The sequence below is a fragment of the Blennius ocellaris genome (genome assembly GCF_963422515.1).
Source record: "Blennius ocellaris genome assembly, chromosome: 3".
In the NCBI taxonomy this organism is placed as follows: Eukaryota; Metazoa; Chordata; class Actinopteri; order Blenniiformes; family Blenniidae; genus Blennius; species Blennius ocellaris.
The window spans coordinates 28,083,240-28,098,295 of record NC_137652.1 but is presented as its reverse complement, the minus strand read 5'-3'; the positions used below and the strand labels follow the sequence as shown (position 1 = coordinate 28,098,295).

The 15,056-nt window shown below is 43.8% G+C and overlaps 1 protein-coding gene across 1 annotated transcript in view; it reads left to right on the top strand.

Annotated features, from left to right (window-relative positions):
* Window positions 1-15,056, top strand: part of myh10 (myosin, heavy chain 10, non-muscle) — a 51,981-nt gene that overhangs the window by 3,186 nt on the left and 33,739 nt on the right. The window contains 2 exon segments of the mRNA XM_080520579.1: window positions 915-1,297; window positions 6,996-7,152. Of these exon segments, the coding sequence (XP_080376705.1) occupies window positions 953-1,297; window positions 6,996-7,152 (502 nt within the window). The 5' untranslated portion in view covers window positions 915-952.

Sequence of the window (15,056 nt, the reverse complement as noted above, 5' to 3'; positions counted from 1 at the left end):
GATGGAATGGGAGTGAAGTTATTCCCCAAAAAATGTTATAGAATTATCGGAGAATTGACCTGTTTTATAAAAACTACAAGGACTGTGGTGGAGGGGAGAATCTGCTCACAGTGCAGACCTTCAAATGTCAATGATTCAAATGCATCGTTACACAGAGCAACGCTTGACCAAAGCTGCTCTGTATCGCCTTCCATCCATCCGTCCGTCCATCCATCCATCCGTCCATCCATCCATCCGTCCGCCAGTCCCTCACAATGCAACCGGAGATAAACAGACAATCACACACACTCACATTCACGCCTGTGATTAATTTAGAATCAGCGGTTGTGGGAGCAAACCAGAGCAGCAGGAGAGAGCCCACACACCGCCAGGGCCCCGAAGCCTCACCAAGACTCAAACTGACAACATTCTTGCTATGAAGCACTAGACTGTTAACCGTGACACCGTTCTGCAGCCCTCTTCACACTCCTAAATGACAGAATTCAAAAGACTCCCATCGGTGTCACCTATTGAAATCAATGTGTTGGGAGCTGATAATGTAGGTTATAATGTTGTCAGCAACTGTGACCAGGATGCAAACGTTGTTAATTGGTTCAGTATTGTGTTGAACTCCAAGGTGACTTTGCGTTAGTTTGGAAAGGAGTTTGTAACGGGAGACGACAACCGGTGCTGTAACCAACACACATCAAGGCTTATTTATCAGCCTGACAAATTCCAGCACAGCTGTGTATTAAAAGTAATCTTGGAACCGACTCCCGTCTCTGTGGCACAAATGCTTCAAGTTGAAAGAACAACTCTACCGATACAATCGCTCGTCTGTTGTAACGAAAACCTCATTTTGTAGGACGCGTTAATCAGTGCATGGTTCCTCTGTGTCGGTGATGTACGTTTAATACTTTCTCTCTCCCTCACAGGTGGCCGAGAGAGGTCTGCTTCTGGTTTCCCAGCAGCGATGTCACAGAGGAGTGGGCAGGAGGACCCGGAGCGGTACCTGTTCGTGGACCGCGCCGTGGTCTACAACCCCGCAGCGCAAGCCGACTGGACGGCCAAGAGGCTCGTATGGATCCCGTCGGAGCGCCACGGCTTCGAGGCGGCGGGCGTTCGCGAGGAGCGCGGGGAGGAGGTGGTGGTGGAGCTGGCCGAGAACGGCAAGAAGGCGGTGGTCAACAAGGACGACATCCAGAAGATGAACCCGCCCAAGTTCAGCAAGGTGGAGGACATGGCGGAGCTCACCTGCCTGAACGAGGCGTCGGTGCTGCACAACCTCAAAGACCGATACTACTCGGGTCTCATCTACGTGAGTCACTTCCCTCCAGTAAAAGTACTGTGCTCTGATCGTCTTTGTCGTTGTCCGTCTCCTGAAAGCTCCAGCGTCTACGTCATTTAAAACATGTGGTGTCCAAACGTACAAATTCTAGGTCTTACTTGAGGATATTACGGTAATTAAGAAACTGATCAACAAATGCTAATATTCATTGAAAAGTTAAGTTTTGTGACCTTTGTAATATGACGCTTATCCAGTTATCTAACAAAAAGCCAGTTTTCATGGTATACTGTACCATAATGCATATTACCCCGGGAGTAGATTCCCTCAAGCTCGTGTGTGTCGCTATAGTTTATATAGTCTATAATACACCTAAAGTGTACAATAATTTCACTGATGTGTTCTAAGAAAAATGCAACTTGGGTTCAAATCATCTCATATTTCAGTCTATGAATTTTAAGAGAGTGCCAATCACGTCCCCTTCAGTAACAAGTGATTATGTGGTTCCTAATGTGACGATTTCCCTGGCGCTTGTGACCCAGTTAATAACATGCATTCCTGGAATAGCCCATACACGGAGCGCGTAGGCCAGGAGCCACGTCTCCGTTCACACTGAGGAAATGAAGAAATATCCCTGGAGTTGATCCTTGGGGGGGGAAAAAAGCTGAATTTCTGTTTAGGTGCTCATGAAGAAACTCACGTCCTTTGTAAATGATTGTGAAGTCAATATAAGATATTGTTGTTTGAAGTCATTCAAAAAGCTCAAGTGTGCCTTTGCAGTCTGTTCCATGTGCGCTAAGAGCTGTTTTTGTTGCATTTTCTATTTCAGACACGAGGAGCGAGTTGTTGTGAATGCAGAGCTTTGTTTCAGTTTGGTCAAATGTTTATGTGCTGGGCTTTCAGCTGTGCCGTCGTCTGCAGCTCTTCTGTGCAGCGTCGCGGAAATAGATTGAAATATTGATGTATAGTTGGACAACTGACTAAACCACAAGTGACTCGTTCTGCGGCTACGTGTAACGCCACATAAATATATCAACAATATGAGAGTGTCGTACATCTGGTGACATTAGCTGCTATTCATGTGATTGACCAAGACAGAGACCGAATCATTTGGGAATAATTTTTCACTATTCTAAAGAATCTCCGAAGAAAATGTGACTGGAGCCTGTCTGATAAATTCAAATGACTTCAAATTGAGGCTACATAAGTATAGGGAAGTGTGTGCTATTTCATTTATATATATATATTATGATCATTTTGCAATTGTATGCCGAAGTGAGATTTTTGTTTTGACATCTTGTTGTACTGATTAATTTGATGACACCATCAGATTCTACATTTTGAAGAAGAGAGGCCAAAAAACAGTCAACGTTCCAATCTTAGTATATATGATCGCTGGGAGAGTGTTGCATTGTACGCTTTGGACTGTCTTTATTCAAAATCTTTCTATAAGCTGAGTGAGATGGATCCCAGTTAATCTCTTTGTTGTGTTTTTGGGGGGGGGTTTAAAAGATAAAAACTGGTTCAAGAGTTAACCTCTGCAAACTTGATGGTACCGTGTAAGAAACCCAGCTTTCTTCTGAAATGCTGTGCAGGAGTTTTTCACAAGTTCAGGTTTGATTTAATCCAGATTTCTTTTTAAGGCCCGACTAAAAAGATCACGTCTGTATTTCCGAGGGCTTCTAATGGAGCTGCAGTCTCATGTCTTCGCTCAGGGAGGTCACACTGTAACCAGACTGCCTTCACAGAGCTCTTTGTGTGCACTGATAAGCAACATCTGTTTTGCTCAAATAACTGAATTTCATCAGTTGTGCTGTTAGAAAAAACCCCTGATGTGACATTAATGGCGAGAGTGTGTCTGTTTATAGCTGACCTACAAGGTCACAGAGGAGCCTTTTTTTCTGAGCTCAGTGTGCAGTCTTCTCTGTGTGCACTGTGTGCTGATGTGTCCTTGAGCCTAGTTTATCGTCCCTATGAAGAGGCCTAGCTGTGAACCCCCCCTCCCCCCTCCCCAGGGCCTCTGTGTCGCCTGATGCACCTCCCCGAAAGGTCCCATCTACGTTCTGAAGCGACGCTCATCACAAGGGCTGTGATTGGTCTGCTGTACTAGGTCATGGGGCCTCTTAAGAAAGTGCATGATTCAGATGACGGATGTATTAAACGTGCATGTTATTGGAGAAGTACTATTACATTCCATCCAGAACTCTTTGCACAGCGTAGCGTCACGGCAGTGAACTGCTTTGCGGCTCCTACAACCTCGACGCAGGACGTCCAGGGGTGAAGGGAGTGTAAGAGGTCACATACTGTCGACGCAGACGTGTATAGATCAGCCTTTAGCCACTCAAGTGTGAAGTAAAAGACCAAGAAGCTTTAGGAAACTTGATTTGGAGACACAAAGACCTGTGGGTCAGCTGCTCCAGCCCTCCTGACTCCGTTTCTCCCGACATCCATTCACACCAGCCTTTTGAATACAAATGTGATCATTGTGACGTTTCTAGGGCAACGGAACGAGTTTGTGGACTGAAGGTGTGACATGAAAATGTTATTTTGAAGGAGGTTGATCCGGTGGCTGAGTAAAAAAAGGGAAAGATGCCACCATAATGTATTATTGAATGCAGGCCACTATATGCTGGTGCTTTGTGAGGGTGGCAGCGTGCATCCTGAGGAGGAAGTGTGGTCCGCTCCAGGCTGGGAGCTTTGTGTCTGCTTCTGAAAGCGTCCGCCTCTTATCGGAGTGTCTTTGTTCGCAACAGAAATGTGGACAAAGTCTCCTCTGAGCGCCTCTCGTCGGCAAACTGAGCGCCAGGCTTGTCTGATATTTACATTTTTGCCCACATTATTGACAAAAGTTCTGAGCTCTTACTTTATTGATCCTCACATCTCGATAACGATGCTGCTCCCTCGCAGCAGTACGTGTTGGTATCCTGTGGTCATTCTAGATTCTTTTCATTGTGTATTGTTTCAATCGTGACTCTCTGCTCACTGCTCTCTACCATGTGGGGAGAGAAGTCTGATCTCAGTCGTATTCTGTTGTGCTCACCAGGGAGGCGACGTGTCCCCTGTGCTGTCCAAGCTGGTTAAAATGTCCAAGCTGGTTAAAATGTCCTCTGTGCTGTCCAAGCTGGTTAAAATGTCCAAGCTGGTTAAAATGTGGCGAACTGTCTCACAAGCATGCGAAGCCCCATCGTGATGACGGGTTGAGCGTTTTAATCAAGCGCCGGTAGGAGACAAATTTAGAGCACCTCAAGAATTGGAGTAAATATAAATCCTGGAGAATCTTCAGTCTTTCTGGGCAAAATAAGGGACATAATTAAGATGTCCCATGTTTGACAAGTATACTTCTTAACTTCTTTGCCAAGGCAGCAAAGATACTGTGAGGTCCAGTGACGTCAGACTGGAAAGCACCGATTTATACACAAGGAGTCCAAAAATCTTTTCCCATTATGAGAGGCCCGGTTGCTAAGCACTACTTCTCTCACGGACATTTATTGGGAAATTTCTGGACGTGCCAACGTTTGTCTGTGGTCGTGGGCTCAAAGCTGTCTGAACACACACACTGGTACGTACTTTAGTAATCTATTAACTATGTTTGTAACTATTCTCTGCGTGTAAGTTCCTCTATGAGAAATCTCTGTTTTGAATGGGTACTGGTGCAGACGGCCAACCCACCCCTTCCTCTGAGCCCCATTAATCCCACCAACACCCCCCCAAGATCTAACATCGAGGCTGAGTCATCCCTCTCCCCGCTGCTCGTGGTCCAGGCTGGGTCGGGACGGCTGATCTGTCTGCTTGGCGCAGTGCCCACCCCAGGGGGTCCCGACTGGGTTTATTATGGCAAAGTCTTGTTCTACACACTGTAAACATAGTGTCCATTCAATAGACTCTAGCGTTCAGTGGGTCCTGGAAGAGTCCTGCTAGTGCCACTGGTGTCAAGCAGTCAGACTTCAGGAGGCAAATACCACTGGTGACTTCAAAATACCAAATCTCTCTGGAGCCGGGCTGCTGCACATTGTCGTGTCGGAAGCATCTGTGCACATGGAAGGGGGGGGGGGGGGGGGGTGGCCATCTGGTAACATTACCCCCCCCCCCCTCCCTTTTTCTCCAGACATGTAGAATAGAATGATTTATTCTCATTATACAAATACAACGAAATTAATAGACATTGTGGAGGCAAAGTACAAGTAGAACGAGACAAAGATCAAGTATATAAATATATCGACAAACTAGATACAGTACGCAATAAAAGGAACAAGTATGACTGCAAACAACCAATAAATGGGAGGTGTGAATACTGTTGACGTTGACTGAACACTGAGGATATGTATGATAAATATATATCCTTATTCAGGATGTCGGAGATATTGTGTTATGTGAGCGACAACGATGTACAACCACCACAAGTGGCGTACGTTAATAAATATTTCACGAGTAAGTGAGGTCTTGTGACTGTTGCAGGTTCAACCCATTATTGCACATTTAGTCTTTATTACAGTGAATGCACTGACTGCAGTGATCGCATTAAGAAGTAGTCCAGCGCTGTTTGACTGTCGCTGGAGCATCACAGTGCTATTTCAGGCTGTACAGGATCGTCATGCAGATAAATGTACTATATGAATAGACTTGTGTGTTGAAAACCTCCAGCCAGGTGTCGGTTATGTTGTAATTAAAATTTTTTTTTACCAAATTCTTCTCCCTCGTCTATCACGTACACAATCCACACCGCAATGCGCCGCATGCTTCAGTTGTGTCACTATTGTTCCAGTTCAACAACTGGGTTAGCTGGAGCCGGGCCCCCATGCGGGCCGCTGGCTCCCACAGGCCACACAATCAACATAGTGGGGCTTCGCTGCTCAGTCAAGCGTGGAAATCTGAAAGGTGAAAAGGACATGCAGAGAAGAGGAGTTAAAAACAGAGGGATGGGTCCAGGAGAAGGACGACCGTAAACCGTCAACACCGACGTGCTGATTGTCGGTGCATTTTAATATCTAGCACAAGAGAGGGTTGTGATTAATTTATCAAAATGAATATGGCAGCATGTGTTGTATACAGTCGACCCCGCGAACGTTCCTGTAATGTTGCAGCAGTAGGAGAGGCGTCGGGGATTAACCCCGTCCTGCCCGGTGGGTTTGCATTACAGAGCTGAAGAGCAGCTCGACTGTCGTGGATTCAAATCTCCACCTCTTGTGTTTCAGTTGTGATGCGAGAGGATTTCTGGGTAAAATTGACACCAGATTATAAACTGAATTGCTCATATAGTCATCAGAAGTAAATGACACAAGAATCTCAAATTCAGTTGAACGCTTGGTAGTATTGTAAGCATGAAGAAACTATTTGTACAATAAGATCATTTCTTAAATGGCACATACGGTATGAGTATATGAGAAAATATGTAGCATTCAACATTTCTCTGGTGGTGTACAAGTAGAATTCCTGAACAGTCGTAGTATTGTCATATCTTTTTGACAGTCCAGTGTGTGTGGTACAATCCTAGTTTGCAGTAACAGGAAGGGTAATTAATTAAAATTGTATTTTTAAACTTTGCAGGAAGTTGTCGTAGACATTTATGTAAAATCCTCATTTTGATGGATGTTCCGGGATCCTCGTCGTTTAATGCTTGTCCATTTACTGCTCAAGACAGTCAGTCCTCATGAATGTCAAAATAATGCGTCTTTACCGTGACACAATGGCTGACGACTAAAGGGTCCACCATGTCTTCTCTTTCTTCTTGTAGACGTACTCCGGTCTCTTCTGCGTGGTCATAAATCCCTACAAGAACCTGCCCATCTATTCAGAGAACATCATTGAGATGTACAGAGGAAGAAAGAGGCATGAAATGCCGCCCCACATATACGCCATCTCAGAGTCTGCGTACCGCTGCATGCTTCAAGGTAAGTCTCACTGCCTTTATCCAGGTCCGACACACTCGCAGGAATAAGTTGGTTATATTCTGACTTCAATCAAAGGTCATAACTACTCGATACATTTTAAACATGAAATTGGGCTGGATGGATTTGTGACTTTTACTGATGTTTTAGCATTCTGGAGAGAATCCGAGGTGTGTGGCAGCAGTGTGATTACCACCAGGAAGTATTTTGAAAGGTACAACATTTGTACTGTGAAGATGTGACGCTGACATGGAGCACATCGGGTTCCGTTTTAGATAAATGAAAGCCCCACAGTTGTCGAGGTTGTTTTGTACCACGATTGCAGTAAATAGTTCTGCACGTGTGTGAATAAGTCAACAGTAACATTAGTGAACTCCGCAGTGCTGTTTGTACTGCTCATCCTTCTGCATGATTATTTTAAAGAAACATTCTGCATTTTCAGCTTTTCTGGCGTTTCCGTTGTGTTTTCCAAACGTTGCCGTCTGAACCCCATAAAAGATTTGTAAGAAGCGATCTATTCATGTTTTATTACAAAATGTTTGTTCTTCCCACAACAGATTTGTAGTTTTTTTTTCTGGTGTTTCTGGTTGATATTGTTCTTTTGGGGGTGATTTGTGTCACCCAATCTACTCCTGTTGTCTTGTTTGCCCAGTTTTGTTTTGGTCCACTAAAGCAGTGTTTTTCAACCACTGTGCCGCGGCACACTGGTGTTTCTGCGAGATCTAGTCAGGTGTGCCGTGGGAAATTATCCAATTTCACAATTTTTCTATTATACATTTGTGTGCAGAGCGTGCAGACTAATCAAGTGTAAATACTGTGGCGAGCGCCACGGAACAATTGCTGAGTCGAGATTCTTTCCGACCAGCTGATCACCAGAAGCTTTTATTTTGACATGAACACACGCAACCGGAACTTCATAACAGGATGAGACTCCACACAACACATTTCTCACTCATGGTTGCACACCAACGTGCAACAAACCAAACGAGACGAAATAATGAACTATCTGAACCGAGGAACAAAAACACAACACAAGCACAAATCAACACACAACAACCCCAACAATAACCCTCAATAACCTCCGGCAACACATAACCTGAACTCCCATCATGCCTTGCAGCGACCAACTCCGTGATCGCTACAATACTCTTCACCACTAGATGGCAGCACAGAACTTTGCCGGTGAAATGTAAAGTGAAAGACGTCAGTGTGGTTAATCTCCACCTCCTGCTACCATCTTGTATCAAAGTACTGTGTCAGTGGCAGTGATGGAGAAGTTTTTGAAAAGGAAGAATGTGAACCAGGATCTCAGCTCTTCATCCATCAGGTCCAGGTTTCACACTGAGGGAGTCACTATTAAAAAAAGACATTGGGAAATACTTTTTTTCTGTATTTATTTGATTCCTGTTGATAAAACTTTGATGAGAAAGACTTTATATTGTTAATATAGACTACAGAGTTTCACATTTTAACATTTTCGGGTGGTGGTGTGCCTCCAGATTCTTCCAAACAAAAAAGTGTGCCTTGGCTCAAAAAGGTTGAAAAACAGTGATCTAAGGAACGGGACTCGGAGCAAGTGAAGGCTGTGCAGACTGAGCAGTGTCTTGGAAGAAGCTTGGCTCTGGGCTGGCGAGCTCCCAGGCCCCGAGCAGTGACGGACTAGGATCAGACCAGCGAGAACAGTGAGGGCGACCCCATTGTGCTCAACAATAGATCCTTTGTGCGGCTGCCCGGGCTGACCGGTGGGGGTGGTGACAAACTGGACACTTCCGTCAGTCCTTCTAGGCTCTGCTCGCTCCGTATTGGCTTCACAGAAGGATGTTTTTAAAACCTCAAGAAGAAGATCAATGGTACCGTTTCATCTCACGAGTGCATTGGAACACGATTAATGAATTCTTCTCTTGAACGTTGAGTTGTTTGTGCCGCAGTGTGGCTGTATTTTATTTTAAACCTATTTTGGGGGTAAATAGTGTAGATTTTGTAACGTGGTCTCTTATTTGACGCTGCAAACACTGGAAGGTATTTCTCAGTAACCTGTGTTCTGTCATTCATTCCTGCTAGTTTCTTCTTCTTTTTTTTTACCACCATTCCTTTTCTTCACAGTCTCTGTTTTCTGCAAACTGTTTCCACGTGGATGGTCATGCATCAGGGTGGGGGGGGGGTCAATTAGCAGAGCTTTGATACCAACATATTTTTGTTGGTTGTTTCTTCAGCTTGAGTGAAGCAGTGACCTCTGTCCTCAAGCGCTCCAAAGCGCCGCCCGGGTCTACTGTACTTCGCTTAAGTACGCAGCTGTGACCCGTAGTTTGAAGCGCTGCTCCCACCCATTTGTGGCCATATCAGAATTAAGAGAGTTGTGGGTGAAAAGGAGGTTTGTAGGTTGGAGATTAGCGGAGGGCCAGCTGCTGCTCAGCTGTGGCCCTGAGCTCTTCAGCAACCTGGTTCATATGTGAGAATATCCAGCTGTATAGATTAGCATCGCTACTTAGTTTTTTTTCCCCCTTTCCTCCAAACGGGCAGCAAAGTCATTGGAAAACTCAACACTGGCAGATGCCGTGAGTTTCCTCCCGTATGTTGGAGGTTCCAGACGTTGGGACTCTGGTTTTTCTACTCACAGGCTGTTTGTCATTTCTAATCCAAACACAGGTGGAGTGATCAAATGCCCTCAATGTGGAAAAACACTATTCAATGAATCACACAAGGCAGGAAGCTGTTTTAGACTCATTTGTCTTTTTGATGTACAACTTTACCACAAAAAACTGACTGAGTTTATTCGCAAATTATAAAACCACTTGATATAAAACAAACAAATGATTGGCGTCGCTCCAGTTTCAACAAGAAAAGTTCATCAGAATCTCTGGCAGATCGTCTCTGACGATCACATTATTCAAGCTGCTTCTCCGTTGCCTCGGCATGATTAAAACTCTGTGATGAACGCTGGACCTTTTACACCCCATGCTCAGGTTTTGCACCGTCAGTTGCCACCTTGACAAGAAATACCATTTCAGGTGATTAATTTCTTGGCTCTATATTCTGCCCTCTGCAGCTGAGCAGATTGCAGAGTCATATTTATGACCGAAGGGTGTATAAACCTTGCGGGGATCTGTTAATTGCCGCAACATCGCCCGTGAAACCAGCCGCTGCTGAGATGGGAGATTAAATGAAGTGTTGCCTCACAGAGATGGGGTGTAGACTGTTCTCTCTCCACCCCACTGCACATCTGTCATCCATTAGAGGTTCAGATAAACTTTCTATAATTGCCTGCCCTCGCTGCCCTGTCAGCGGCTAATTTGATTGTATGTGGAAATGTGTTGCAGGGGAATGCTGGTCCTTTTCTTTTCCATCAATGCAGGCATGCAATGAATGTTCATGTCAGCAAGTCAGATGGGTTTAAGTAGTGGACGTGCATCAGCAGCACTGGGAGCCTCGCAGGTGGAGGTATGAAACACACGTCCAGTGGAAGTGATGTTTAATCAGGGCATTAGGTCACATTCAGCTCAATCCATCTTGAATTGTTGAGGTTTTCCCCTGAAGCACAAATCTTTGATTTCTCATCTATTTAACAATCTTTTTTTGTGGAGAGAAAAAGAACACAAGTACTCTTCATGTCACACATTCGCCAAGTGGCTGATATTCAAAAGGTTTTCCAAGTGAAACCTGTGGCCGTGAGCCACTCTGCTTCCAAAAACTGAGTTTATTGTGGAAGCTCCTCTCTCCCAGTGAACAGCAGCCCACCGGGTGGTGATCAGGTTCAGTTGAGTTTTGATGGCCTTTTCAACCAAATCTTGAACTCCACCTTTTTTGGGGGGGGTTGATCAGTCTGTGTTAAACACATAGAGGATATTGCTAATCCTTTAGTCCTGGATTGTTTCTTTTCTGAACTTGAAAATTCTCAGGGAAGAATATAATCAAACATTGATCCACCGTTTGATTGGAAGTAAAGAAACTCCTTAGGTATAAAGGATTACCCCAGCTGAAGCTATAACAATTGGTTTTAATTCAACCACTGTTTAAAATACTATCATATATATGTTGAGTTCATGATGGAGGGAGGAAACATTGGCTAGAAACTAATGGCCAAACATTGAGCCTCGGAAAACTTGAGTGTTATATCGTCCATCCTGTCAGCACAATGTCTATTTAGGACCTAAAACACACGACTGGACTCTGTCAGTTTGGATAAAAGGATTATGATTTAAGTGAATTAAACTTGTAAGCATCTGAAACGCAATTGATTTAGTTTTTGAAGCATCAACAAGTACTATTGTGCTGTGAACTCCAGTTAAAATCAGCCAGACTTGTAAAAAGACATCTGCAACTTTACAAGAACTGGATTGGACTTTTTTCTATTTGTAATTGCTGCTTGACAAGTTTTTTTGGCGTTGGTATTGAAGAATCTTCATGTTAAAATAATAAATATGATTTAACCTCTTTTGCCGTCAGGCTTACTGCTTTCTTTACTGATCGTTTCTCTCTTTGGCTGCCTCATAAGACTCAAGTTATTTAACGCTGAAGCACTTTTCCATCGGTTTGCATGAATACCTTGATAAAAAGATCAATCCAAATCTTGTCAACTTTGCAGTGAAGATTCCTGTCAGGTATGATTACAGACTGCCCTTCTCAGAAATGCTGCCTAAAGAAAGCCAAACACTTGGATCTGCATTTGTTTCCATCTGTCCTTGGCAGCACCTTTAGCGTTTTGCAGAGACACCATTGAAATGAAGTGACTGCTTTGATTTTTTTTCTGACATTAGAGGGGAAACTCTGCGGTGAGGTGTTATCCACTCTTCAACACTGGTTTTTATCTTATTCTGAAGCTGTAATAACAAGTTTGAGAAGGTTTGGTTCATGTCACTGAATTCCTTTAGTTTTGATTTGAAGTTCCCATGGCGATCTTTCGTAAGTGTCATTGCCTCGTCATGCGTCAAAGCGACGGACACAAGCTTCTGTATTATAAGACGGTCTATTGTAGGTTATTGTGTTCTGCTAAATGCTGTTTCATTCTGTGGACCTCAGTGCAGACATTGTACAGTATATATTCAAATTTTCATAGATGTAGTTGTCAATGCATCCAAATGGATAAATAAACGCAGGACTGGGACTTAAACTCATTAATTTTGATTGAGTAACCAGATTAGAATCGCATTAACAAATAAGTGCATTTCATCATGCCTTATTTCTACACAACTCTGCACCTGAGAGTCTTCCTTTCAGTTAATACCAGTCATAAGAATGAAAAGTGCAAACGTGCAAGTCGACAACTGTTTGACCAGTGCATTTCTTTCTATTGATGAAGGAGAAGGAGGTCCTCATCTGGTTAAAATAGTCACAACTCCATGAATTTCCATTGGATTCATAAGCACTTTAGTTTACAAATGGTCAGCGTGGAGAAACATTTCTTAAAGAGCTGCATTTTGATCTTTAGACCTAACTTATCCAGTGCAATATCTTAAACGTGTATTTCAGTGTGTAAAGCTACATTTCAAATGTAAATGCATCTTAGTTTAGCTTGTTTCTCATGAGCATAATAATGTCATTTGAATTGTCAACCCAATTTTACATGGTTTGGTTCGTACACAGAGCAGGTATCAGGCTTTGTAGCGCCCATAAACAAGAACATATAAACCCTGGAAAACGGAGACATGTGGCCTGGAGTTAAAGTCCTAGTGAAATGTAAAACACTACTTTGCAAAAAACGATAGTTGGGGTTCTACTTCTAAGGTTCCTCCGACTCTGCCCCACCACTGTTGTCGCATAACAAAGTTATTTGAATTTTGAATCTCCAGCCGAGGAAGTCGGGGGAATCCTTCTTCGTGGGCGTGACGTCAAGAGTTGTGCAGATCTCCATCTGTTGTGTTTATATCGGCTTGTTTCCTCTTAAATATCCAAGTTTTTACAGTGTTTTGAAGTTATAGTCGGCGTTTTATGAGCCTTGACGAAAGATTGAGCCTGGAAGAGACCGAGAGAGGAGGAAAGGAGCACGGGCAGCAGGAGCGGCTAGCCGCTAGCTCGGGCAGCTAGCGGGAGCGGCTAGCTCGGGCGGCTAGTAGACGATCAAGTAACACCTGGACTCATCTTCAGTGATTCCGCGCAGTGGGAAAAGCGCTTCGACATGATCCAGGAAGTCGTTCTGCCAAAAGTCAGGAGCCTCAAAGGTGAAAACTGGCGGCTGCTGAGGAGACGAGGACGAATGGAGGACGAAGCGTCTTCTGCTTCCTCAAACATGTTCCAGACGGGGTCACCGATGGCAGAACCACCTTCTGTGTCTTCTTCATCAATCACTGGGTTTGAAATGACGATGATGATGAAATATGGTTAAATTCAGCCTCTTCGTGGTCAAAACTCTGATCCTCCATAATGTAAACACAACTTGGGCGTGTGCACAACTCGTGATGTCACTCTATTATTGTCAGAAGCTCCGCCCAGCAGAGGAAATACCCTGTTTATCGGCTATTTTCTCGCAGATTGCCGTGTTTTAACATTTTACCCTTGGACCAGTTAACATAAAAAATGTCCCTAGAAGCGACAGCCAGAGTGTTTTGGAGGTCGAATTTTCATTTCACGAGGACTTTATGACTTTTTTGTAGTGAATTTCCTCAGTGAGGCAATGCTCCAATAGGCAGTGGCAGTTAATGAGGCATCCTCTTATTGTATCCACGTCGACTTATTCCTGTCTGTGACAACAAAGCTCCATGTGAGCTGCAGATAAGAATAGCAGCAGGCCATAGTCATCTATTTTTTTTTTTAATCGCGTCTCATCTTTAAAAATAACATTTCCCACAGATATGGAGTTTTACTTGCTACATGCACTTCACAGACATCAGATCTTAAGCAGCAGACGACCTCTCAAAGACGAATCGCAGTAACTCATGATACGTCATTCACGAGAGCCGAAAGCAAACGTCCTTGTTAGCCGTTAGCTTTGAACGTGACACTGCAGCTTGAGGTGCAGCCCAAGTGGCCGAGCTGTTACTCAAACTCAGGAAGGCATTTGACTCCTGTCTGTTTCTGACTGTACGAAGCCATTTCTTTCTTTAACAGTTGATTTAAAAAAAAAAAAGTTTATTGACTTTAAATGATGTGCATGGGCTAAATGTTGTCTGCACACCAACAGTAATTCCACCTGGTCTTGTTATACGTGTCGGAGTGGTGCATCTGTCACAGGTTGACGATACGCCATTATTCAAGGTGTGGCGTCGCTCAGCATGCACCAGACCGGCGTTGTATTAAACTAGAGCAGTGTTTTTCAACCACTGTGCCGCGGCACACTGGTGTTTCCGCGAGATCTAGTCAGGTGTGCCGTGGGAAATGATCCAATTTCACATTTTTTCTAAAAATCCTTTGCTCTCACAGTCGACAGTGTGTTGCAGAGTAATCATGTATAAATACTCTTCACCACTAGATGGCAGCACAGAACTTTGCCGGTGAAATGTAAAGTGACAGACGTCAGTGTGGTTAATCTCCACCTCCTGCTACCATCTTGTATCAAAGTACTGTGTCAGTGACAGTGATGGAGAAGTTTTTGAAAAGGAAGAATGTGAACCAGGATCTCAGCTCTTCATCCATCAGGTCCAGGTTTCACACTGAGGGAGTCACTATTAAAAAAAGAAATTGGGAAATACTATTTTCTGTATTTATTTGATTCCTGTTGATAAAACTTTGATGAGAATGACTTTATATTGTTAATAGAGGCTACAGAGTTTCACATTTTAACATTTTCGGGTGGTGGTGTGCCTCCAGGTTTTTCCAAAGAAAAAAGTGTGCCTTGGCTCAAAAAGGTTAAAAAACACTGAACTAGAGTACTTGAAAAGGGCCACATCGAGGTGAAGAGCCTTTTAAGCAGATTTCTTTCACAGTTCTGTTTGTTGGGAATATATCCTCGGTGTCCAAGAAGGATTACCGATGAC